Here is a 27,524-nt window from a genome sequence, read left to right as displayed (position 1 = left end):
ATGAAAATTAAAAAAAAAATTAAATACAAAATTTTGACAATTGAAACAATGGCAAATGAAAATCCGTATGAACTTTTCGGGTTATCTGTACTTGGATTAAATGTCACGAATTTCAATGAAACCCTGTCAAAGAATATTCATAAAAATATTCATTATGTTTTGTGAAATTTCTCAAAACCAGCAGGACTAATGATCCTGAAATTTGGTCATGACTGATCATTCTAGTCTGTCTGTTTTGGCATTTTGCCTTCCTGATTAAATTCAATAAAACTCCCCATAATAAATAAAGATGCAAAATCAATAAAATGGAGGCGTTGGTGGTCGCAATGGTTAAAGAACAATTAACAATAACATTGATACAGCGCTCAACACTGTTACAGGTCCTGGGTTCAAATCCAGTGGCCTGCAATCAAACATGACATACTTAAATTTTATTTTTATTTTTAAACACTGGCACCTCAAGATTCAATAACCTAGTAGTTGACATATCCTCGTTAAAAATAATAATAATAATCACTAAATAAAAAATAAATAAATAAAAAGTTGGGAGAGCATACATTATTTTTCTTTTTACGTACAGTTTGAATCTTTTCTCTCCCGATGTGTACAACTAATGAAAGACAACAATCAAACTTGTAGAAAGAAGCCTAATTTGGAGGTTTTTGTTAAATGTTTGAATATACCTTTTAACTAAATTTGAAATGAATTTTGGATCCAATAATTCTAATAATGGCTACGTAACAAAAAAATTGTTTTTATTATAAATACACAATGTAAATATTTACACAACACAAATACACTATTTAAATATATGGCAAATGGCATGTTCAACTTGGTTTATCAGTAGGTTTTTTAAACTCGTACAGCCAGACTGTATCAATGCCAGAACCGATAGTTTTGATTGGTTCTCGGTTGGGCAAAGGGAACCTGCACGCTACCACATTCGAGTTGAGCAATTCCTTTGAAAACTTTTCTTCAATGTCCGCCATCTGAAAATAAAATATTTAATTTAAATTAATTATATTTTTTATCTAAGGTCTTGGCTGAGGACCAGGGTAGCCGAGTGGCCAGCGTGAGGGTGACTCATAGACCCCGCAGTCATGGGTTTGATTCTCACTGTTGCCCTTATTTTCAACAATCCTTCCCCCACCAACTATGAATGTACTCTGGTTAATATGCAAGCCCATAAGGCCATAAAAAATTTAAATAAAAAATAGAATTTAGTGATGTAGTGTCACGAGCAGGATTTGAACCCACAAGATGAGTTGGTATCCAAGTGGATCGAAGTCACGATAGCTCAAGCGGTTTGAGCATTGGGCATTGAGCTGAAGGTTGTGGGTTCGAATCCCACTCATCACATTAGCTTTTTCATCTCAACCAAGATCTTAGATAAAAATTATAATTAATTTAAAAAATTAATACGGTCAATTATGGCTACTAAATATGTACTACATGGATTAAAATATTTAATATTAAATTAATAAGAAAAGAGTAGAAGAGCTCTACCATCTCTTCGGTGCCGAAGATGACAACATTCCTATAAGAATGGATAGGAAACGCCCACAAATCCCTTCTATAAAAGTTGGTCGACTTTGACAGCCCAGCCTTAAATGCGGCAAACTTTGAGTAAAGGACAAGCCAGATGTTTAATTCAACTCCATCCGACTGAAAACCCCGTTTTGCAGTGGCCAGGACCTACAAACAAAATGGCGTAAGACATATTTCAAGGAAATAATGACTAGTGTATATAAAATCAACCGAAAATAAATATTTAACACTGACAATTCTTCCGTCTCCACTTCCGATGTCTAAAAGACTGCCTGATTTTCCAGTGAGTGCTTTCAGAACATTGCTGACCTGCACACCGGTCGCAGGAACGTACGGTAAGCATATTCTTCTCAGTGCCGGAGATAGAAAAGGATAGCACAGAGCAGAAACAGCAACAGCTGCACCACCTACAAAAAACTATAAGTAATTTATGTTATTGATGAATTTCCCCTTAATTTGTGTACTGAACACTGTACACCAGGTTAGTCAAAACAGCCTGAGGCTCTCAGCCTTTTTGAAGAAAGCCGTGATGACCACTTTAGTATTGGTTCAACTAGGGATGAACCACTGCAACAAAGCCAATCATTTTGCTTGCTTCTGTCTGCTCCAGGCTATTATGTCAAGCATTATCATGCATCAACATGAAGTTGTCCTCAAATGAACAATGAAACAAGTGGGACCAGAGCTTCCAGAAGGACTTCTTCAATGTACCTACAGCAGCCAAAAATCCTTTCTGTACGATCAATTGATTCCACCCAATATCAAACACTAACTGTGTATGAAAAGGCTATGACCCAAGCGATCTCTACTTCTTTTCCATGCTTGGGCCAGGTCATCTGACTGCCACATACCAAACTGGCACTCATGAAGAGAACAGCCCCACATTTTTCAAGTGTCCAAGCGAGATGCTGATTTGCAAATAGTTATTTGATGCCTCTCTAGTAGAGAACCTTTACATTACAAACCATTTGGAATTGGAATCTATCAAAGAAGCTGTTATGATTAATGATGGTTCAATAGTGCAACAAAACGATCATCTCTAGCTGCCGTACAACATGGTCGACCATTACCTTTTCTTCAATCAAGACTTCGGGTGGTCCTAAACTGCTGTATACCATCGTGGAAGGTAGACAGCAGTATGCCAAGAACTTGGGCTGTATCATGGGCATCCATCATTTACGCGAAAAAGAAACTTTGGCAAGCTGAGCAATTCCTAACTCCAAACACTGAAATAACGCGAGCAGTTATTAGCGATGGTCAATATAGAAACGCGAACAATCATCCATCATCGCTAACTTTTGACCTTATACCGCCTTCCGTTAAGTATTCTTCAGGAATTGAAATGGCCAAAAAAAATATTTTATACGATTTGTTATATAAAATAGCCTACAGTTTAAAAATATGAATTAAATATTGGGGTATAAAATTGTGATTTGGTCGATTAATTAGAACTCGTAAAAAAAATATTTATACACAAAATTTAATTAAAAACAAGAAATTTCCCCCAATTACCCAGAGGAATATCGAGTGCTCTGTGGTAGTGTGAATGAATGTACGAATGTAATTTATTATAAATGAATATTGAAAATATGAATTAAATATTGGGGTATAAAATTGTGATTTGGTTGATTAATTAGAACTTGTTAAAAAAATATTTATACACAAAATTTAACTAAAAACAAGAAATTTCCCCTAAACACCCCGAGGAATATCGAGTACTCCGGGGTAGTGTGAATGAATGTACCAATGTAATTTATCATGTATGAATACTGAAAATATGAATTAAATATTGGGGTAAAAAATTGTGATTTGGTTGATTAATTAGACTCGTTAAAAATATATTTATACACAAGATTCAATTATAAACAAGAAATTTCCCCTAAGCACCCCGAGAAATATCGAGTACTCCGGGATAGTGTGAATGAATGTACCAATGGAATTTATTATGAATGAATATTGAAAATATGAATTAAATATTGGGGTAAAAAATAGTGATTTGGTTGATTAATTAAGACTCGTTAAAAATATATTTATACACAAGATTCAATTATAAACAAGAAATTTCCCCTAAACACCCCGAGGAATATCTAGTACTCCAGGATAGTGTGAATGAATGTACCAATGGAATTTATTATGCATGAATATTGAAAATATGAATTAAAAATTGGGGTAAAAAATCGTGAATTGGTTGATTAATTAGAACTCGTAAAAAAAATATTTATACACAAAATTTAACTAAAAACAAGAAATTTCCCCTAAACACCCCGAGGAATATCGAGTGCTCTGTGGTAGTGTGAATGAAAGTGTGAATGTAATTTATTAGCGTCAATGGTGCCTTATCTCCAATTACCCCAAGAAATATCGAGTACTCTGCGGTAGTGTGAATGAAAGTGTGAATGTAATTTATTAGAATGAATGTTAACTTATACTTAAATACCCCAAGGAATATCGAGTTCTTTGGGGTAGAATGAGTGAATGCTCAAATGTAATTTATTAGCATTAATGGAGATTTATCCCCAATTACCCTGAGGAATATCGAGTAATCTGGGGTAGTGTGAACATAATTTATTAGCGTGAATGGTAGCTTAACCCCAATTACCCCAAGGAATATCAAGTACTCTCAGTTATAGCGGTTGAATGTGCGAATGTAATTTATTAGCGTTGATGGTAGCTTAATCCCCAAATACCCAGAGTAATATCGAGTACTATGGGGTAGAATGAGCGAATGTAATTTATTAGCATGCATGGTAGCTTATCCTTAAATAACGTGAGGAATATTGAGTACTCTAGGGTAGTGGAATGTTAACATTGAATGCGCGGGGTCCACTCTGGATTTTGTTATGTGAAAGGGGTCCGCTGGCTAAAAAGTTTGTTAAGCTTCATAACTTGTTATTATGGATAATGAAATGTGTTTTTTTTTTTTTTTTTTTTTTTGTCTGTATGTATAAATTGTAATTTCTCATAATCAAACCATATAATGAAGGGGAGTCATCGCTACCACAGTTCACAAATGACTGAACCTGCAATGTGGTTTAATGTTGTTCCAGTCATATTCAGTCACAGTTAAACTTTTGTTTCAACCAAATCGACTAATCCTTGTCATTGTGTCCTGTCCTTTTGTGCATTAAAGTGGCAAAATTAATATCCTAGCAGGACTATTTTTTTTTTTTTTTTTTTTTGATGTGACAAGCCTTACCAGTAATTCCTATGAGGAAAAGACCCCTCCGTTTTATCCCATTTCCAGAAGACGTGTTTCCTGCTTCCAGGACTTCCATTGATAAGGCTATCAGTGAAACAGAAGCGAAACCTCTTGTTTAACACACTAGTGATAATTGATAACACAATTTGATTGAAAACTTAAATTTAAAAGTTAGTAGAACATAACTTAAGATTATTTTTTGAAATTATTAGTTGAACACTGTTGAAAAAGTTTATATTATTTATTGTTTTATAGTTTTTATAATTTGTTGTGAAGTGTCGATTTATTGTATAATATCGATTGCGATTTATTGATGTTTTTTGGTTTAATTTTTCGTAATATTCTCCATGACTATGGTCTTGTGCAGTTTGAACGTATATGGACAGAGTTGCTGCGAAATTGCTGAATTACTACCTATGTCAATTCAGTTTAACGTCGTGATAATCGGGTTGTTGTTATAGCAGCCCGTGAAATCATATTGTCCTGAAAACAGATTATTTATGTTATGCCTTCTGATGTTTCACTCTGTGTTATTCGAATAGAGTCGTGTGAAAAAGATGACAAGCCCCGTGAAGAGGGACGGGGTAAAAAGGTGAACAGGACTTTGGCCGTATTCAGAGGTAAGAGAAGGAAATGTGATATTTCCGTCGAGACACTCCATCTGAGAGAAATGTCCGAGACTTCTGAGAAGGTCGACGGTAAGGACGTGATACCGTTCGTCTCCGGTAATCCTTTCGTCGAGAAGACGACCGGTATAATACACTTGTTCAAGGAAGACGACTTGACAGGAATCGACAGAGCGGCCAATCGCAGTCAGACTGTGTGCATACTTGCGGTTCCGACTACGATGACCTGCACCGATTTACTATGCTTCATGGCGCCTTGTCGAGAGGATATCAAGCACGTGAGGATAATCAAAGACGGCTCGCCGAACCAGTACATGGCGTTGATAACATTCCGTACACCCGAGTCTGTTGCGGAGTTTTACAAAAATTTTAACGGGATACCTTTTAGTATGATGCAGCCGGAATGGTGCTGTCACTTGGTGTTTGTGTCGAAAGTCGAAACCCTGCAGGAAGAGGATGGGGCCAGCGTCGCACCGGTCAACCACACTGAATTGCCTACTTGCCCCGTCTGCCTCGAGAGGATGGACGAGTCTGTCGATGGAATTCTCACGATTATGTGCAATCACGCTTTTCACGGACAGTGCCTTTCCAAGTGGGGCGACACCACCTGCCCGGTCTGCCGGTACATTCAAACTCCCGAGCCAGATGAAGACAGCTTCTGTTTAGAGTGCAAAGCGACCGAGTCGCTCTGGATATGCTTGATCTGCGGACACGTCGGCTGTGGCAGATACGTCCAAGGACACGCTCACCAACACTACACAGAAACGCATCATTGTTATTCTATGCAACTCGGGAGCAATAGCGTCTGGGATTATGTCGGAGACAACTTCGTACACAGGATTCTACAGAATAAAGCAGACGGAAAACTCGTAGAAGGGCAGGATCCTGAAAAGTCTGCCCAAAACGAGGCAAAATTAGAAGCGATTCAGCTCGAATATACCTACCTCCTTACTTCACAATTAGAATCACAGAGGGCTTATTATGAACAGTTGATCTCAATTCTTGAAAGAGAAACCATAAGTGAGATAACGGATTTAAGAGAAAAGTACGATGCGGTTTTAAAGGATCAAAATGAACTAAAGGAAAGGTTAAATACACTCATAAAAGAGAAAAACGCAATAGAAAAAAAACTTCAAGCTACCACGGCCAAACTGGTCACTACAGCCAAAAAGCTCGAGGAAGAAAAAGAGATGAATGCATCCATGAGGGAAAACCAAGGCGTATGGCAGGAGAAGTGCAAAGACCTCCAGAGGGATTTAATCAAGCAAAAAATCGAGAAGGAAGAGGAGATCAGAGATCTACGCGAACAGCTGAGAGACCTTATGTTCTTCCTAGAAGCGCAGAAGACAGTTGATAGCAGCCCTCACAAAGACGAAATGAAAGAAGGCAAAATAGAAGTCGGCCCTTCTCCAGGACCGAGTCCAAGCACGTCGAAAAAACCGAGTAAAGGAAGAAAGTCACACTGATATTAGAAGACTGAATTCACGCCTCACTGCTGTCGCTTTCATTTTTATCAAGAAACATTTTTTTGAGTAAACTTGTTGGGTATTTATTAAAGATTTTTTATCACATTATTTGTTTCCTTTTGTTAAACCAAATGTCTTAGTAATAAATTGATTATGGCAGATTTGGAAAAGTCACTTATAATTACAATACATAAATATCTGTGTTTTTATGTAGCCTCGTGTGCTACACTAATCAATAACTGACAATATTAAAGGTAAACATTTATTGTAATTAAATCAAACGTTTAATAAAAAATACATATATTTTTCAAGAATTACAATCAAATTAAAAATTTTCTTGTAAATTGGGGGAAAAAAATTTGCGAATCGTTTTCAAAAAATTCCTGTCCTTTAGGTAATTCGAACAACACGCACAACTTATAATTAAAATTTATTAATGTACAGCATGACCAAGTGGTTCGGCTCTCAATGAACTCAAGTCCAGTCTGGAGTCGATTGCATCGTCCATTTCACCGACGATCGCTCTGAAAGGGCAAAAATGATTAAATTAAAATGAACGATGGCTGTTAAAATGTGTCTTACACATTGTCCCCTCGGATGATATGAAGACCGAGGACAACCTGCTCCACACCCTGAGTCGTACTGTACACCCTTTCGTGACTGTCGTCTAAAATTATATTGATAGTTTGATCGAAACCCTTAAGTGTGCCCTGAAAAATATATAAACTAATAATAAAATAATAAGGGTTATGGCATTGCAAATTTTAGTAAATCGCATTACAATCAATACCGAATATTTTCAATTAATTAGTCTATTTTTATATAAGGTCTTGATAGAGATGAAAAAGCTAGTGTCATGAGCGGGATTCGAACCCACGACCTTCAGCTTAATTACACCACTGCTCTAACCACTTGAGGTAGTGTGAATTCAATCCACTCGGACACCATCTCCATATCTCCTACCTACAACCTTTCGAATTTCTCTTTTTGCAATTTTTCATCTCAACCAAGACTAGATAAAAAGGAATAATTGAAATAATTAATATGGTCAATAATGACCGCTAAAATATATATGAATACTTTTTTTCTTCAGTAAGTGGCCTCAGGGAGTTTTTAGCAAAGTGCAGATCCTTCAGTAATTATTATGTTAATTCATATGTATTTTACATTTTTTAATCTTCTTTTACGGTTGTTGAAGTTTTGTATTTCTTGTTTTTCTTTTCAGGAACCAGACAACCACCAAAGAAAATAAGTTTGATGGTTGTCTAGTTCCTGAAAAGAAACCCAAGAAACATGTATCTTAGTTTGTCCGATTTAGCCAAACAATGGTTTATAATTTCATTTAAACTGGGTTGAGATGAAAAATTAGTGCCATGGTCTGTTTGCGCTTTCAGTGTCTATGCGATTTCTCTGATAGGTAAATCAAAATGATGGATCATCATCACCCAGACCACACCAAAAAATCAAAATATGGTGGTTTAAATTTTCGTGGTTAGAAAATTTTAAAAAAAGTTATGGTATCCAGCCGCTTATTGGAATGACTTCAAATCTAGTGGAATATAAAATTTATTTAGAGGAAGACAAGACAGATTGTAAATATGTGTTAATGTAAATAAGTGCTAGTGCAAACGTCCACCTGATGTTATATTATTATAGATAAAAACAAAAACGTAGGTATTAATTCTCAAATTATTATACTCCAGTTATTGTGTGGACTGCCATAGGGCACGATCCACCCTCAAATGCCATGTTAATCACACTTTTTGAGTGTATATCAGTATGTATTAGCAAAACATAATGTGTATGTACATAAGAGTTAAATAAAATAATTTTAAAAAAAGAGGAAGACAATACCCCAGAAAACCTCATTATGATTTTGTGATATGGGAGAGAAGCGTTACAAATTGTTGGCCCAAATTGAGAAACCCCAAGACTGTTAAGTTGGACCAATAGAGAGAGTGCCAGTGATGTTTTTTGTTTTATGTGTTGAATTTTGAAGGACATTTTTTTCAAATCTTACATGAATTTGTGTAATTTAAACAATGTTTATAAATCCCAGGCCTTCAAAATGATCTCAATAAAGATCGAAACGTTGGCACAATAAAGAAAATGTTTTTCTAATCCTACGTCACACCAGGTTGCAACTCACGATCTCCAAATAATCATACGTTGCCTATCCTCTATGAAATCAGCGACAATCCTATTCCAATGCATGATAATGCCCGTCCATACGTTGCTCGCATAGTACAAATGTACCTTAACGGCATAACATCAGGGTCTTAGCCTGGGCAGCCCATTCTCCAGACTTGGACCCCATTGAACATTTATGGGATAATACCAAAAGACGAATAACAGCACGTCCATCACTTCCTGATACACGCCACGATATTGAAAGGACTTTTTGTGAAGAATGGGCTAACCTCCAGCAAAGAGACATTTCAAGACTTGTAGAAAGTATGCCGAGGCATCTCCAAAATGTAATTAAGGCAAGAGGAGGAAATACACAATTTTGAAATGTTAATTAAAAATCTAAAACAAATTTTATCTGTCAGTCTTTTTTTATTTTTCATTTTCCATAGCAATTTACTTTTTTAGACAAAGACTCAATTATTAAACGTTAAAAAAACGATTGATATATACAAATCAGGTTATATTATGGTGGATGGAATTTTTTGCCTGTCAGAGTATATTAAAGAATAAAGATATAATATAGTAGTAGTAGTATTTTAACTCGGCGACCGGATTTTTCGATCTATTGTGTATTTACTGTTATTTTTTCTTCCCTCTATTGTTTTTTGGTTTATATTGTAAATATAACAGTTTTTCAATTTCATTTACTCTTCCAAATTTGGAAGGGCTTCCCGAAGGCAAAGTGCTAACTCTTTTTATCAGCCTAGCATCTTTTGCGACATTAACTGCAAGGAGAACGGACACAAATGGAAGGAAGAACCGAGCTGTTCACGCGTCAGTTCAGTTTCTACCTTTGATCGTGATTCAGGAGCAGACAGAAGCAGCAAGAACTGAATTATACCATGATGAAATTTAACAACATAATTTAACAGTAAACGGCGACTTACTACGAAATTTCTCCCGTCGGAGGTCACCACCGAAACGGTATCTTCAAGGAGAATTAAGGAAAAGATGAAATTTTACGTGGTGTGAACTGTGTGTAAAAACGCCGTGCCGAAACTTCAACTCTATTTTTGACGGAAAAAGGATACGATTGACGTAGCTCTCGAGGCCGGACGCCATCCTCGTAAGTTTCTTTTCCTGGATTTCCTGCTTCTTACCGGTCGAAAATGCTTATAAACAGCGAAATACGATAAATGACTCCGAAGTCGTTATGATAACGTTTAACCGCTTTTGTTTTTGTAGGCAAAGTACCGTGAGACCTGTTATAAGCCAGGTTAGTCAACTTCCCTCCACTTGATGAAGGCGAAAGAAGAATGAAACTTTTGTTTCAATTTTCGTTTAATTATTGTATAGTTTGTTTAATCTACACGTCAAATAGCATAATTTAATTATCCTAAAATTTATATCTTAATTAAATCTATTAAATTACATGCACTTGATGAAAATGTAACTCTTTATTTTTATGGTGTCCATCCTGATTTTGTGGAAATCTATAAGATGATGGGTGGGAAATAGACTTTGCCATTACAGGCATTTATTTCTTCAGGTTTGATTCGGTCTAATATAGACCATCTTCAGAACTAAATTGCAAAAGTGGAACAAATTATGTTCAGGTAATAACATAGTTATATATAATTTAAGCTAATAATAATCAATTTAACAGAACGGTGTAATAATAATTACAACGGTTTTAAATTTACATACCTTTTTTTTACATAAAGTAGTTTGACGGTTTTTTACATTGTAATAGATTCATAATTGGATGACTGAACGAATATGGCTAGGGACTATGGAATTGGCGAGTAGCCCGTCAAGATTGGGTTATTTTGAGTGGAATTTTTCTTTTTTAACAACTAACAGTACGGAAATTAAGTGTGGAGGGGCATGTGGAAGTAGAAAAATGAAAGAGGAAAGGGGCATTGTAGGATCTAAAATGAAAAAAGGAAATGTTCACTGTCCTGGTAGCAGACGTCTGCTCTGAGAGGTATCCATATGCTCCGGAGTCTACAATGTTCACACAGCAGTCTGCGGCTTCTAGTCTATCCATATGCATCTGGGTTTTCGGTATCCTGGTAGCAGTCTGCGGCTCCGAGTATGTCCATATGCCTCCGGAATTTGCAGTATCCTGGCAGCAGTCTGCAGCTCCGACTCTATCCATATGCCTCGTCGTTTGATCAACTTTTCTCATGCCTCTGGCCCGGAAAGGAGTCTCAATCAACCGAAGACTTATTTTAACCCGTTGTCTGAAGATCATAAACGTCTTTTTTATCTGTCAGTTTTCCATGTGTGACAACTTATATAGTTCTATCTAATAAATCCTCTAGAATTGCCCTGAGCCATAAGACGTCAGCTCGAACTGGTTAACTGACAGTTTATTCAGTACAATTCTTCGTGGATTATCACGAGATGTGCCTCTATCCAATCATTCCATGGTACATACTTTTCTTCTTCCTCTTGCACTGTTTTTCATTTCCTTTCTTCAGATTTCTCCTGCTACGTGATCAAATCTTAGGCCTAGTTTATGTTTCATTTTATTCTGGAGTAATTAAATATATACTTTTCTTCTAGAGGTGTGTTTTCATCAAGATATTTGATCAAACCGCATCAAGCGTTTTTATCACCATTGTCTCAAACCAAACGACCAGAAACAATGGTTTTCAGAATTTTTCAAACTCAACTATTGTTCAATAACTAATACAATATGCCATTACTCAAAGTTATACCGGTTTTATTTAGTTTAAAAATAAAATTTACCTTTTGATCTTTTGTACAAATTGTTTGCGTACTTCGTATAGTGTGGTACATTATTTATAATAAAGAAATGCACGGACAAAATATCGTAAAAAATATGCTGAGAAGATAAAGGATAAGTGAAAGGATCGCGAAGAAGGAAAGCAGGTTTTATTGTTATTACTAAATAATCAAGAAAAAGGGTAAGTACTGATGCTGTAGAAATAATGCTATGTAGTATAATTGTACCTACAGCAAAATTAAACAGACCTCGATTGACCTAACACTCAAAAATGACAATACAAAAAATGTAAATTTAGAAATTGAATACATAATGAAATAAGTGAATGTTTTAAATTGTGGTTATATACAATACAATATAACGTAAATAATATAAAAAAATACTGAAATGATTTCAATGTTAAGTTTACGTGGAAAATTTAATATTTACATACAAAACATTAAAAAATGTCACTACAAAAAGGAAAATTATCGAAGATTTCCCCCTCTGGTCGTTTACATCATCAGAATCGATTTGTTCGCTTCCAGCAGCTTTGCCCTTTGCTGGAGGGAATGATTCCGAGATTTTAACTCCTCGATTTCTCTCTCTAAACACGGCCTATCAAAGCAAAACAAATATTGAAAACGTTAAATTTAGAGATTGGGTTGGGTAGTTAAATTACCTTATTTTGGAGAGACTCTTGGATACGCACTCGACAGTGGGATCTGGCAAAAGAGGAAACTGTGTCTTTAGATTGTCCAAACACTGCCTGACATCCTCGAGCTCCTGCCTTATCAACTGATTCTCTTTGCACAACTCTTTTAATTCTTCCGACAACATGGTCCGATCCTAAATAAGAAAGGAATAACAAAAAATAAGAAAAATAAAATAAATCTGTAGTAGTAAAGTGTAGGTGTTCAGTTTACGTAAGTTTCTCTGTAGCTGCAGAGCCTCTCGGCCATAGCGATGATATCCTCTTTGAAGTTTTTACTGAAAAATGTCAGCATGTTATTAATTAAAAAAGGAGAAAATAGGCTTAATCGTTTAACTCATTTTCACGCAGTGCTAGGTTTTCTTCGCTCATTTTGCGTTTAAGGTCTTCAACAATTTCCTTGGATTCAGAAACCTTGGAGTAAAACTCGACCGATGACTTATCACACTCTTCGATCCTGAACTTGGAGGATCTCAGTTCATCTAAAATCCAATTTTCAACACATAACATTAAACACAATCTTTCCTTCACTAGCTAATTGAATTAGGGAAAGAATGTGACGACAAATTTAAAATTTTCACTACGAGAAATTCACTAATAACGTGGGAGAAAAACAATTTGTAAGTTCTCTGCGTTGCGTAGACTCGGCGACGAGGTTCGAACCCGGGTGACTTCACTGATTCGTCGAGTAAATGCTCAACCTTTGAGGCCACCGACTCCCATCAATTATTTGTTCTGACTTGTTAAATATTTAGATTTGGACTTAGGGCAGAAGATCGAACTTCCCGAGACGTGTAAAAGACAAAGTTAACAACCACCAAGACGAAAATTAAACCACATGTAATTTCACGTGGCTTAAACAGGAAACTTTGAGTCGTCGATTTATTACAAAAGTTGCTTGTTTGGAAAAGGGGTGTTATTTGCCCGTCTCTGCAATTACCAAGAAATTTAAGGCAAAAAATAAACAAAAAACATTAATGGTTTGTGTGCTAGAAAATCTAGAATAATTCACATGTAAGAAAATCACTATCAAATTAGGTCAGAAGACCTAAAAGACACAGTTAGACACATTGAAGAAATTTTAAACAAAATAATCGAAGATCCATCATCTTAACTGGCAGTTTTCTTTCGTTTGGGTCTCTTTCAGTAGAAACAGTACATAGACATGGTATTGCCATCTGAAGAAACATATGCCACATCATAAAGCCATCCTAATCCCCCAAGATCTACAGGAATGAACCATTGTGCTAACTCTGTGGTGAAAAAGAATCTGCTAAACATGGAAACATGGAGCGCAGGAGACGGTGTTCAAACGATCTAAAGATCAGTACTACTCAGTTTTATCGCATGAGATCCGTGGGGTACCTGTAGTTTGGTCATTTCCAATTTTAGTCTTCCGATCCTAGCTGTCAATAGTCTGTCAGAAACGTTCCGTGGTGTCGAATAGTGAAGCTGCCCTTATTCGACAAAAAGACCACGGCATAGATTTGTTCATTTCATATACCAAAACGGCGATGAACTGGGAAACCAACTACAAGTTAATTGACTCCATGAGGAAATTTAACAACTTAACTCAGTTCCCTCAGTAGAACTATATACGGACATCTCACTGCCATCTGAAGCGACATATGTCGTAATATCCAACACCCTTAGATCTACAAGAAAGAACTTTTCTGCTGTCTCTGTCTGTCTGATAGAAGAATCTTCTAAGCATGGCATGCATGAGACTATGTACATACTATGATCCCCATATCGGGAGTTCAAGTTCATTTACCTACACGATAAATGACTAGATAAAATTAAAAGTTGATGGTGGACGTTAGCTAGGTCCATCTATATTCGGAGATTTGGGCGTTTCGGGTTTGCGCCATCATCATGATCTATCTATCATGTCCGTGTTCATCCATATACCGAGGGGTCCGTCCGTTGCCCCTAGGTGCGTAAGTTCTTCACTGATGATGGCGTAAAGCCAAACGAGTAATATCAAAAAACCGAGAGTTAGACCCAATGCTGATTCAACATATAAACGTGTTATACTCTAGAAAATAGGTATTTCCGATTGAATCCTCGATGAAAAATCTACACTGGTATCATAGAATTCCTGAAATCCCTTTTTCAAACTTTTCTGCTCAACTGTCAGCCTGCTTTTTTGTACCAATGGGGAAATGGAAGAATAAAGAAGAAAAACATTTTTGTGAGGAAGGTTATAATGAATCATGTTGCTTCTGCAAATATTGTGAGAACTAAACAAACTAATTCTTAAAATTAAAATCTACCTTCACAATTTGGATTAGAACTATAACATATTCACTCTTCTACCACCAAAAAAGATCAATTAAACAATATTAAATAAAGGAATTTCTACATCTGGTGAATTGAGGTTTTGTTTTGAAAATATTTATTTTATACTTTACTTTCTTTGGCAAACCGTCTGGCTTTCAATTCTTGAAGGGCTTTGAGCGAGGCGTCGAACTGTGCGCAGTACTTGACGTATTCGGCTTCAGCCAAGGCGCAAGCTTCTTGCTGGAAACACTCCCATGAAACACAACTGCCGTCCCTAGTTCACTCCTTTATTTTTACCTTTTTCTGAATATTTTCTTTCATCGCTTGTATTGCCTCGGGAAGATGGGCCGTGTCGAAATTATATTCTGCCATTTTTCTAAATTATTTTTTCAGAGGGGCACCGCTACTCTATGAGCTAAACCGAAAACGACGGTAGGAAGGCGGAGGGAAAAATTAATTACTCTAGCCACGCCTTCTTTCCTGTTTAACGAACACGTCTACCAACATACACAACAACAACATTTAAAAAATCAAATTCTCAACCATTCTTTTCACTCATCGTTGTAAAAACGGAATTAAATGCAAAGAATTTATAAGCTAAGTGAAATTTCATTATTTAAGAAAAACAAAAGTGATAAAAAATAAGCAGAGTTGGACTTAGAGAGAGAAACTTACGTTACTTGTGATGAAAAGTGGATTTCCTACAATGACAGCAGATTCTGAACAGTGACCCGACAAAGGAGAAGCAGCTCCACATTTTCCAAAGCCGCCAACACACCAAAAAAAGATAATGGTGACTCCTTGTGGGCTTCATTTCTGGCGAACCAATCAATGCCGAAATGTATTGTTCTCAAATTGAAGCAATCCACCAGAAATTGGCATTAATGGACTCCATAGAAGCAGTACCGATTTTCCAAAGCCACCAACTCGTATTTTATCATTTGAAATTGAGAATATCAATAAGAGGTAAATAATCCTTAATCCAAAAGAGGAAAGGAGCTTTCAATGTTTACTTTTTACGGAATTTAAACTGTTTATTCAGTTTCATTTGTATTCTGAAGCAATAAACTGTATAGTTTTCGTCTTTGCTTTCTTAATTTCAATTTTTAAATTTAAAAATGCCACTTAGTGCTGAGGATGTTGCGCCTGGTTAGGGACGTGTTGATGGACGTTCCATCAGGCATCAGGGTCTTAGCCTGGGCAGCTCGTTCTCCAAACTTGAACCCCATCGAAAATTTATGGGATAACCTCAAAAGACGAATACGATGACCATGCCTTCATGATACACTCCACGATCTTGAAAGGACTCTTCGTGAAGAATGGGCTAACCTCCAGCAAAGAGACATTTCCAGACTGGTAGAAAGTATGCCGAGGCGTCTTCGAGATGTAATTAAGGCAAGAGGAGGAAATACGCATTATTGAAATGTTAATTAACTATCTAATTAAAACAAATTTTACATGTTTTTTTACATTTTTAGACAAAGACTTAATTATTAAACGTTAAAAACGTGAAGCTGATTAATATAAAAGAAATATATACAGATCAAGTTATATTTTAAGTGGGTGGAATATTCTGCCTGTCAGTGTATTAAACCTTGTATTATAATTTAAGAAAAGCTATTCTTGTTAAAAATTAGTGGATTTCTGACCATAAAAACTGAGAAAACATCATCAACAACAACAACATCAATTTTCATAAAAGGAAGGTTGCATGTTTCAAAGATAACAGCTTATAGAGCGAGTTGTAAACAAAACTCGTTCCCAGGCGGTCGTCGTTCCCAAAATGACTTTCGAATCCACCCTCACGGATATTTTCGACGCGAAGACGTCCACGGTCTACACGGTCGATGCCGTCTGGAAAGATCTTGCAGCAGAGGTTACCCTGTTCGGCGACCAGTCCATATACGTTGGCAAGCTGGGGAGGGTGGAGGCGGAGCAGTATTACACCTCTTTGGACCTAGATCCGTCGGATTATTTCACCCAGCTGAAGGAATCCTTCTCCGACAACTCAGATGGTGTGAATAAATTTGACTTCGACGCGTCGACTGGGACGCTTAGTTGGTCGAAAGCAGTCGAGAAGGACTTCTTCATCCTGCACGGCAAGGTGGAGATGCAACGGCTAAACGCTGGCCAGATCGTAATGGATGTTGTCAAACCGCTTCTAGCCACGCGCAGAAGGCTCAACGTCGAGTTTGAAACGCTCAAGGCGAACGAAGCCTCGCTCAAAGAGAGACTCGACAGCATTACGAGAAAATTCGAAGAGAGCGTACGACTTAAGAATGAAATGGAAGAGGTCATGTTGAAAAAATTCACCATCATACTAAACGAAAAGAAAAAGTATATACAATACCTTAAAGGGAACAAAGACGATGAGTCTAGATCATCACCTTCACCTCCTCCGAGCACATCACGAAAAAGAATCATCACGAGTTCTTCAGACGAAGAAGATATGGACCTTGAAAGTTAATAATTTACAATTTTGGCTCACAACAATCAGCTTTTAAAACCAAATTGAGTCAGACTTTCAACAAGAAAAAATCTTTCCTTGCATAGTCACATAAGTCAGATTTATAGGCTAAACATTTTTTTAAAATTTGTTATTGAACATTTTGATAGCATTAATATGAAAATATTAAATCTTATGATTATTTAGAGATCGTGAGATGCAGTCTTCTGTGATGTAAATTTAGAAAAAATTTCGTTATCATGCCAACGTTTCGATCTTTGTTGAGATCATCTTCAGGGCGCAAAGTGTGAGTTTAGATGTGTCATTGTCGTGCATTGTGTTGTGTTGTGATGACACAATAACAATGATACATCTAAAACACACACTTTGAACCCTGAAGATGATCTCAATAAAGATTGAAACGTTAGCAATTGATAAAGAAATTTTTTTTCTAAACTTACATCACACAAGACCACATCTCACGATCTCTAAATAATCATTAATTAACATCCACTAAACACCACACATTAAATCTTATATTAGTAATTAACACAAAAGAGTAGGCAAGTGTGGATAGAAAAGCACACGTGCATTTACAATTAATATGATCTTTAAATTAACTATAGGCCTATTTTTCTAAACAAAAAGCAACATATATGGATCAGTTCGATCTGATCAGATAGATTGAAAACACGTCAAGACATCAAAAACTTCAACAGTTTACCAATAGGTTCACCTTCTTGTGAATTTCCATTATCACACATGTAGTTTATATATTTTTGTACACATCCTAATTAAATAATATCTGTTATCTTTTTATATGTCTATTTTTCTTTTTGTAATTAGAACCTTGTGCGATGGAAATCGTTCTTTTCAAGTCTTTTTTTGTGGGAAAATAAAAATGAAAAGAACAACAAGATTATCGAAGATCTGGCATTATTGAACAAAAGAAAAACACCTTCTCTGATGAACAAGGAAGAATTCTTGTGAATTTTAAATAGCTTTCCCAATAATAAAGTTTTTCATATTGATGGGTCCAAAAATGAAATTGGTTTAGGATGTGGGATATTTGCTGATGTGTACAACCTCAGCTGGTCTTTATGGAATGAGGCTAGCATATACACAGCTCTTAACTTCTTGCAATCAGATCGTTGAGCATTATAAAGGAATCGCAGGGATTTGTAATGCCAATTAATTTGCTCTGATTCGAAGTATCGAAGCCATCAAAAATAAATTCGGTTGACCCATACACCTTAAAAATTCACAAATACCTCTATGAAATCAAAACACTTAACAAATATGTGGTATTCGTTTGGGTTCCTTGTCATGGTTGAAAGAGCTGATCAGGCTAGGAACGCTGCAAACCATCCACAAAGAATAGATCAATTTCCTCTCTGCCCAAGATATAGTCGTTTATGTTAAAAACATCATTAAATGAAAGAAGGAATATCTGTAGATATAGTACGAAAGAAATTAAGCCAGTTGTACATAAATGGCCAACTGAGAAATTTGAGAGAAAAGAACTTGTGTTCACTCTAGATTGCGAGTAGGTCACATCAGACTAATCCAGAATAGGCTTTTAATCGGCAACAACCTTCAACTTGTCCCCTATGTATGCAAAGTGGAGAACATATCATTCTGACTGTAAAACATATTTTGGTCGACTGTTTCACTTTGCAACCCTTTTGGCAAAGGCTCAACCTTTCGAGTGATTTAAAGGAGTTACTAGGTCCCCAGTGTTTGATTCGAAGAGCACTTTTCAACTTTCTTAAATTTATTGGAATTTATATTGAGATATAGGCCTTTTCCCAAATTCTAATATCTTTGAATGTTTGCCTGCTAGTGTTTGAATGAGAGTTCTCCATGCAAAATTTATTTCTTTTTCAGGAATTTTTGAGGCTGCGGAAAAATGAAATAACTGAAAATACAAATTGCGGGTTAATAAACTACAATGCCCAAAATAGCAAGGGAAATAGATAAAGATAGCTCCCTCAAAAATAAAAATAAATAAATTAAAAAAATAACAATAAAAATAAGTGTTGTTTTATTATTATTATTATTATGTAGCATTGCAGTATTTATAGTTTACATTTATTAGGTTTCATCTTATCTCAACCAAAACCTTACTTAATTGAAAAGTATTTATAGTATTTGAATGGAAGAATAAAAAGATAAGATGAGCCTATACTCATGCTGAGACTGTTGCTAGTCTGATTTCATTATTATTATTTCAATTAATTATTCTTTTTATGTAAGGTCTTGGTCGAGATGAAAAAGTTAGTATCAAAAGCGGGATTCGAACCCACAACCTTTGGCTTAATAAGCGCTGTTGCTCTAACCACCCTGTGTTACCCTCGTGATATCGATGTTTTTGGAAAAAAAAAAAAAAAAAAAGAATTTGAACCCAGGACCTTTACCTTCCAGTGTCAACGCCTAAACCGTCGCAGTCCCTATTAATGATTGTTAAGTTTGTTTTATGTTCGTATATAAAAGTAATTCTTTTTTAATTTTTATTTTCCCACTAACTAAATACCCAAATTAAAAAAAAAAAAATATCGGAGTCATTATTACGGAAAAGGCAAGTACATAAAAAAAAACAAAAAAACATCAAAATTTCAAAGTGCGCCACTTCTTTTGTGAAGCAGTGTAATATATTGAATAATTAAGAAGTTCAACGCTACACATACATTTTATTTCTATTTTAATGTAGAAATAGGGTTTTAAGCCTTCTTTAGAAATAAATTTAGTTTTATAAACATAGTAAAATAATAATAATAAAATATACAAAACAGTAATGACAATAATATATTAATTATTTATAATCGCATGATGACACCACAAGAGGAAAGAAAAGCAGAAAGAGAAAAAAGGTAAAAGGAAATGTGCAGGTTTTGCACTTTTTAAAAGTCATCGGATTTTAAATAAAGTGACAATTTGTGCTATATATTTTTATTTATTTATTTTTTTGTATAACATGCAAGAAAAGAAAAACAATGTTTATGTTTTCTCGATAGTAATAAATACAAATATAATTACATTCTATTCATTTGTTGAAAAAATAAAATAGATGATAATCCGAAAAAAAATCTAACAAAACTTAACTTCCGCGAATTTACAAAATGAGAAGAAAACTAACAAAAACACAAACAAATCTTTGGCGTTTCAATCCTGGGAATATTTTTAATTAAAGGGAAAAAAGAAATATCTCGTTGATTACAAATGATATGAATTAATTTATTTACTTATTTATAACTGTCATGTTCAATGCTATAATTACTTTGTCCTTTTATTTTTTAAAAATTAAATTTCACAATTTAAAATTTAATATCTATCTGTAGAAAAGGTTGATGAAGGACTAGAATTTAAAAATAATAAATACTTAAATTTCCTTGTTTCAATCCGTAAACAACATTTTTTTGTACTTGCTTTTCGATCTTTTTCCTATAAATTTGGAAAAGTACAAAACATATTTCCTATTTGTATTTTTCCGTTTAAAATTTCAAAAACTTAACCTAGCGTCCAGGCGCTGGTGAAGCGTCCTTACATATCCTTATTGTCATCTCTTTCAATGGTTCCAGCTCCTTGGAGTTGACGAGGTCAAACTCGCGGACGAAATAATAGAAATGTTTGTAGCACGTGTTAACATGTGGCTCCTTAAACAAACAAAATAAAAATTGGTTGTAAAATATGTTTTGACTAATTAATTGTTGAAATAAATTGTCATTTCTGAACTGAGAATCTGAGTTTAGCAATGTGTCGTGATGATGTATTGGAAGGCATTTAAAAACAATTGGCCCAATTTAAATCACTTATTTATCGAAGACTCAATTGATTGATGGTGCCAATTTTTTTGTTATTTGTTATGCATAAGATGTTTAAATCTTGCCATTGTTTGTTTTGATAATTAATACTCACAGCTCCAATTGTAACAATCCTGTCAAAATGGTGGATATAAACGTGAACAAAAACTCTGAAGAGCCTTGCTAGAATTTTCCTACATAATGGTATGAATGTCTTCGGAAAAGGAATATCTGTAAAAGAAAAGAAAAAATAATTTACTACTACTTAAAAAATAATTAGAAATGTTTATCAATGTAAGGCCGGGTCCACTAGAGCGAAGATCCCACAACACGAAGGAACGATAAAATAAATTCACACCTTTACGACCTTGTGACCAATATTCGGCTGGTGCAAAAATAATGCAGGTTTTGCAGAGGCTGTCAAAACTATTTTTAATTTTGATAAAATTAAGAAAATTTATTCAAAATATTTTCCATCACAATCTATACATCTTTGCCAAAGTGTAACAAGCACTTTTTTTCTGCTGACATAAAAATCTTTATTTCGGTTCACAAAAGCTTGGAAGGTGTTTTCGGCTTCACTGCATTCTCTAAAAATTTTATCGCTCAAGAAGTGATCAAAATACAAAAAAAAAATGGAAGTCTGTAGGTGAGAGGTTGGATGAATATGAAGGGTGCGGTAAGGTTTCATATCCTAAGTCCTTAAGTTTCCACAAGGTTGGCATGCGACATGTGGCCTGGCATTATCGTGAAGAAGAATCGGTCCCTTATGGTTTACCAACACTGGACAAAAATTTTGCAGTTTCACGTGCATTTTGTCAATTTCTTGGCAATATTTTTTTGCTGTGATAGTTTCACCATAATTCAGGAAAATATAGTGAACAACCCAAGCAATAAACCACCAAAGAGTCTCCTTTTTTGGGTACAGATTTGGTTTCAGGAAGTGTTTTGGTGCTTCATCCTTGTCCAACCATTGACCTGTACACCTCCTGTTATCATACAGAATCCATTTCTCATCGCACGTGATATGATTCAATTGAGAAATGGATCATTTTAGTAGTGCAACAGAAGAGACATGAAAATTTCAAAGTGTTGATTTCTTTGAGCTTTTTTAAAATTCTCTCCCCAAATTTGGCTGAAAATTGAGAAAAAAAATAGTCAGGGAATGGCTCAAATTTTTGCTCCAGTCAGAAATGAAGTAGCTTGTAGAATATTGAGACATCCACTGCCTTATAACTCTAATTTACATTAGGATAAATTTAGTTTTAAAAATAAAAATATCTTAAGTCCATGGAGTGAACCTGGCCAAACAGATGTATAACTTTTTAAATGTAATTTTACCTGTTGATACGGGAAACAAATTTTCATTGTTGATTTGTGTTTCTACCCAGTCCATGAGTAGGCAGACATACTTCGGTGCAGGGAGTGGCGTCGGTTTTTTGAACTTTACACCATCCGCCCAGAGATATTCGAACCTTGGCCCTCCGGACATTGTGGGGCACGATTCTGGCGTGCAATAGTCACAGACAGTCCCGTAGATCAGGTTGATCCGATTGAAGAAGTCCACAACTGAAAAAAAAGCAGGATTGAAGGATCTTGTACATATTTCTTGTGGTCGGAAAGTACCATGAACAGCGATCCAGTCGTTAAGTTCTTCGCCTTCAGGCAGTTGAACAACAGAACGCAGGTTTATTCCAGAATTCAATGAAGCCTGGGCCTGTTTGTGAAGCGAGTAGCGCATAGTGCCAGGGGAAAACCTTTTATTAGGCCGAAAGGTCTGAAACAAAAAAATTGACATCTGTCTAAGCACGGTTTATTTTGTATACATGTTGGAAAGGGACTAGCTAAAAATAATTTCCACCAGTAAGTTTAACGAGAAACACAGTTATTTTTGTTGATAAGATATTGATATATTGTTGTTATTGTTTAAAACAGAAAGTTTCACATTGATTGACTTTTAAACATGACATCATGACATTTGGCTCCCGAAGCACGTCACGAAGCACCATGTACTTCTCGCTCTTTGCCTCCGCAACACGGCTTAGTGCGTCACTAGATTCATATGCCACTGCAAGATCTAGTACATGTACTTCATCCTGATTAGTGGCGACTGTCCGGTCGCAGCGTTTGCCCATCGTCGGTCCATAAAGGGAGCTCGACGCTAACTGTATGCCCGGAAGCACGGAGACCGGCGACAAGGACCTCGACGCATTCGTCGTGTCTTTTATAATCTTTTCTTTACTCGATGGGCATGTGGACAGCACATGGGAGAGCGATTCGTTGCCAGCCCCACATCTCCTACATTCGGCTGGCAAACTATTGTCTGCACTTCTCATGGCCTCCCTCGTTCCCATCGAGTTGGTCCTTAGACCGAGTGCCTGAACAAACCGGGACTCCTGACGGATCAGACGATCGTCAGAAAGCCACCGGTTGCCCACCACGTCACCGGCAAGATTTTCCTTCCGACTGGTACACTCAACGGTGCATCAAGCTAAATGAACAAAAGAGTCAACACATGACATTCACAATTAGAAGTACCTGCCTACCAGTGCACATATAAAAATGTCTTGATATTAACATGGTTGAATATGTATGAAGGAGAGTAGGTATAAAGGAATAGTATACAAGAGTGAAGAAAAAGAGAATAGTAACAAGATCTTGTTGAGATGGTTTGATCAAATCAAGGATTGTTTCCAAAAAAGTTGAAAGCTTCATGCCTGGAAGACCAAAGGGGTGGGCCGACCTAATATGCCACGTAAGGGAATTTAACAAACGTGCCCCAGCAACTCTAAATGCATTCATAGATTTGAATTTACGATACAAGCTTTTTATAAAAAAGTCTCTTGCGTTTTCCATCATGAAACATTATTTGTGTGTGGTGAACTGCCTACTCCTAAAATGCCGAAAGTCATCACAAAGACGAAAGATCTTGTTCAAAAGTATGTGCGTGAGTTTTCAAGTGAGACTTTTAAGGGAGATGAAAACGTTTTATACTGTGTTCGTTGTGAAAAACCTGTATCGACAGCTACACGTTTTTGGTAAATACAGCAAAAAAAAGGAAAACAAAGATAGGAAGTCTGTTTCAACAAACTTTTGTGACACAAGCTGCTACACGGCTGGGTCTGGAAAGTCCGGTTTAGATACTGATTTATGTCGTGCTTCAGTTTGAGCTTACATATCCATCCATAAACTAAGCCACCCTGAATTCAAGGTTTTTTTTAGAAATACACAGGGAAAACCATTCCACACGAAAGTACCCTCAGGAAATCCCACCTATAATGAAACACTCCATAAAATCAGAGACTTCATCAACAATGGACCGATCTGGGTCTCGATGAGACGACGGATTTTCTAAATTTACCTTTTTTTTTAAATGTGTTTTTCTTTTTTAATGTTCGTTATATGATGTTCCTCTTGCCACTGTTTCTCTTTTCAATACAATTATGTGTTTTAATTTGAGGTTTCCTTATTTTTCTCATGGTAGTTTTCGCATTATTTTCAGTTTTAAATTGTATTTTTTGCCAAATATTTACATATATATGTGCATACCTGTCTGTTTTTATTGCATATAAATCATAGCCCTAGTTATTAGTGATAGTGTACGGTGTTGGTGTTGAGGCCCAGGACTTGAAGACGATCTCAATAAAGATCGAAACGTTGGCGCGATAAAGAATTTATTTTTTAATGGCTTTATGTACTCTGCATATTAGCCAATGCCAGACAATAATGTTATGCTGTTTAAATGTCGTTTTGGGGGGAAGGGTATCGTGAAAAAAAGGCCAGAGGCGACGGAGGGAATTGAACCCACGACTGCGGGGTCTATACGAGCCATCTCTCAGTCAAAATGTTTTTCTAAACCTACATCACACCAGACGGCATCTCACGATCTCTAAATAATCATTAATTAACGGTCACTAAATGCTTCACACACCCACATTTATGATTAAATTATAATTCAATTTGTAAAACCTCAGTAGGTAATGTAATTCTACCATAAAAAGCCTGCGACTTATAACAAAATAATAAATAATAATAAAAAATAACATATGTTCTTAATTCAAAAATCCGTCATCGTTGGTGTTTCAGAAGATTAAGACGAACCGATGACCGACTGCTCACAAAATCGCCTTAAAAATGCCTAATTTGGTGACATTCGCATTGGAAATAGTTCAAACGTTCATCTGCTTGTTCTTATTGGCGGCGGTGCTTTCACTTTATCCACGCAACGGGAGATTGTACAACGTGTGTTTCAGTTTCACAGAAACGGAAAGCAGGAGTGGTGAAGACATGACGAGATCAAGGGGCAAATTATCAGGACGGTTAAGACGCCGAACCCCTTGGAAACAGGAGTAGTCACAGTTCGGTATTGGTGGTTTATCCCTCTTTTCGAGTGGAAATATGAGCAAAGGTGTGAACTCGGCCGTTGTCAGAATTGGGAAAAGGACCGCATTTTAAGATTCTGAGCTAAAGCCGAAAGAATTTCACGAACAGGAAGCAAAACAACAGATCCAACCTAAGAGAAATCTTCTGAATAATGGATGGTCGTTCTTCGGAAAATCTTGGCTTTATTTAAACTCACCCTCGAAAATGTCATAACTGGGCTCAATAAATTTTTTAAACAATTTAAATCATGCTACAAATTGTTTACTTGCTAAAATAAATGGAAAGATCAAGTCAGTTAATAGTAGTAGTTTGGTCATTCGTTTTGTCTGCCTATCCTCGCTATTTAGTCTGTCGGCGCGTTTCGTCTTTCTTCCATCCCATTTTTAATGGCGAAAATAAGCGTGAAGATGACAAATGATTTTTTTTGAATGTGGCATTCAGACATTGGCCAAAGATAGTTTTAGGACGGATGCATATACAAGCTACTCCAGGAAGCTCAGCTCAGCCACAACCGACAACCCTCGGGAAGAGGAAGGCTTACCTTTTGTGCAATATTCACGGAGGTCCATCGGAGATGCGATTAAAAACCACTATATCGAGATACGTGGAAAAGTCCACATCTCCCCGACCTACGGAGCTTAATACGCCCAGGAACCCCTTCCCACAGCCCGCCGGCAACCACCGAGCCGACCACCCCAGAGGATGGTGGTAGACCTCACCCGTCCAACGATGATGCCTTAAATCCGTATATTAACAGCCCGAAGGTACGCCAGAATGGCCTCATAAACCTCTGAACTCTCAAAGCCTAAGAAAGAATTTTAATTTACTGGTTGTTCCAAGTTCTTAAATCGTAAACGGTGTCCATCAGTGTTTTTCTATTATTTGCATATTTGGTGCAAGTCGTAATGAGATGCTCAAGATCCTCTGATATTCCACATTTTCGCAAAGATCATAATCAAGTACATGGTTTCTGTGAAGATATACTCCACATATGCCATGGTTACTTCTAAGCCTGTCGATTGTCCGAGAGTCCTGCCTGTTCATGTCATTGTAAACCACGGCTTTTTCCTCAGGTTTGGATTTATAGAGAAATAAAATTTAGTCGGAACGAAGTCACAGTAGGTCTGCCATTCTTTAGTCTTGTGCGTTTTCATTTGGCAATTAAAATCTGAAGCTGGGGGTCAGAAGCTCCAGACCTATACCATCCTGTATGGTTCGCTTAGCATGGTTATCCATATTGTCATGGATTCCGGAGTGACCACGAATCCAACAAAAATACGTAACACCCTAATCCCTTTGCAATTTATACGCTATTTCAACTACTCGAGCTACCAAGTAATTTGGCTTTGATTGAGGGTAATTTTTTTTAATACATTCTATACAAATTAGTGAATCAGATAGTATAACTAGCGATTCCATATCTATAATATTTTCTATAGTGAATTCTAGAATTTTCTTTATTCAATTAATTCGGCTGTAAAAATTTCAAAGTCGTGTGGCAATTTGAACAGTTCCTGGATACAGAATTGGGGGTCAAACCAGGCACATCTCACGCCTTCTTTAGTTTTTGAGCCATCCGTCAAAACAAAGTAAGGATTCTGGCATATTTCATTTATAGCCTCGCGAAAGTTCAGGTTTACTACTGAGGGTGGATGGAGAATTCTTCTTTTGTCCTACAACTTTGAAGTTTTCTCAGACCTTCAGAAATTTATCGCAAATCTTTCAATTCTAAATATCATAAGAGGCTCACAAAAATCAACATCTATAACACATCCGAAAGAAAACCTAGACATCATCGTCTTAAGCACTTGTTTATAAAAATATTTAACCTACTTAAATGGACTTTGCTTGTCGTACCGTAAAAAACAGCGCCAAAGTCTAAAGTGCTTCGAATGCAAGCTCTATAAAAAAAAGAAGCGAGACAAATGATCTGAAACGAAAAAGGACTAAGATCACAAAGACCGCCCGTGACAGTAAAAAATCCAGAGCAAACTAACCAAAAACAGATAACGCCGACACAAGTATTCTACCCCTCATGGCATTATAAAAGAGACGTCTTCACAGAAATCCACAGACACACTGAATATGGCGAGAAGCCGAACCCACCGATTGTAGGCAGTCCAAAATGATCGCAATCTGTGTAAGATTTTACGATAGATGTAGATAGTTGTGTTGTATTTCTTATAACTGTTATATC

General features: G+C 36.2%; 5 protein-coding genes across 6 annotated transcripts in view; 1 reads left to right on the top strand and 4 right to left on the bottom strand.

Moving 5' to 3' along the window:
• Nucleotides 1-734: 734 nt before the first annotated feature.
• LOC106664432 (protein FAM173B) lies at nt 735-4,892 on the bottom strand. 2 transcript variants are annotated; one of them, XM_014390137.2, is made up of 4 exons: nt 4,745-4,873; nt 1,783-1,955; nt 1,507-1,695; nt 735-989 (listed from the first exon to the last, which is right to left on the bottom strand). In XM_014390137.2, exons 1-4 carry the CDS (start codon nt 4,821-4,823, stop codon nt 828-830), a joined length of 603 nt encoding a protein of 200 aa, XP_014245623.1. In that variant the 5' UTR covers nt 4,824-4,873; the 3' UTR covers nt 735-827. The 2 variants fall into 2 exon arrangements, with proteins under 2 accessions (XP_014245623.1, XP_024081678.1); XM_024225910.1 differs by lacking the exon at nt 735-989 and adding an exon at nt 996-1,153 and having other exon boundaries at nt 4,745-4,892.
• A 114-nt stretch (nt 4,893-5,006) lies between these two features.
• Nucleotides 5,007-6,947, top strand: LOC106664422 (BRCA1-associated protein). Its single transcript, XM_014390126.2, has one exon. It carries the CDS (start codon nt 5,253-5,255, stop codon nt 6,837-6,839), a length of 1,587 nt encoding a protein of 528 aa, XP_014245612.1. The 5' UTR covers nt 5,007-5,252; the 3' UTR covers nt 6,840-6,947.
• A 210-nt stretch (nt 6,948-7,157) lies between these two features.
• Nucleotides 7,158-10,235, bottom strand: LOC106664107 (U6 snRNA-associated Sm-like protein LSm8). The gene is made up of 4 exons (XM_014389569.2): nt 10,061-10,235; nt 9,917-9,957; nt 7,422-7,549; nt 7,158-7,363 (listed from the first exon to the last, which is right to left on the bottom strand). Exons 1-4 carry the CDS (start codon nt 10,089-10,091, stop codon nt 7,273-7,275), a joined length of 291 nt encoding a protein of 96 aa, XP_014245055.1. The 5' UTR covers nt 10,092-10,235; the 3' UTR covers nt 7,158-7,272.
• Nucleotides 10,236-12,123: 1,888 nt separating this feature from the next.
• Nucleotides 12,124-15,657, bottom strand: LOC106665898. Its single transcript, XM_014392706.2, has 6 exons — nt 14,996-15,657; nt 14,830-14,938; nt 12,753-12,897; nt 12,630-12,693; nt 12,386-12,552; nt 12,124-12,321 (listed from the first exon to the last, which is right to left on the bottom strand). Exons 1-6 carry the CDS (start codon nt 15,068-15,070, stop codon nt 12,219-12,221), a joined length of 663 nt encoding a protein of 220 aa, XP_014248192.1. The 5' UTR covers nt 15,071-15,657; the 3' UTR covers nt 12,124-12,218.
• Nucleotides 15,658-20,179: 4,522 nt separating this feature from the next.
• Nucleotides 20,180-27,524, bottom strand: part of LOC106663171 (MOB kinase activator-like 3) — a 37,050-nt gene continuing 29,705 nt past the window's right edge. The window contains exons 2-5 of the mRNA XM_014387804.2: nt 22,571-22,721; nt 22,286-22,513; nt 21,060-21,175; nt 20,180-20,797 (exon numbers count right to left, since the gene is read on the bottom strand). Of these exons, the coding sequence (XP_014243290.1) occupies nt 20,657-20,797; nt 21,060-21,175; nt 22,286-22,513; nt 22,571-22,721 (636 nt within the window). The 3' untranslated portion in view covers nt 20,180-20,656. The remainder of the gene's footprint in view (nt 20,798-21,059; nt 21,176-22,285; nt 22,514-22,570; nt 22,722-27,524) is intronic.

Source organism: Cimex lectularius, unplaced genomic scaffold, assembly GCF_000648675.2.
Source record: "Cimex lectularius strain Harlan isolate CLEC.00 unplaced genomic scaffold, Clec_2.1 scaffold23, whole genome shotgun sequence".
NCBI lineage: Eukaryota > Metazoa > Arthropoda > Insecta > Hemiptera > Cimicidae > Cimex > Cimex lectularius.
Note: the sequence above shows the minus strand (reverse complement) of the source record. Positions and strands in the feature narration are given on the sequence as shown.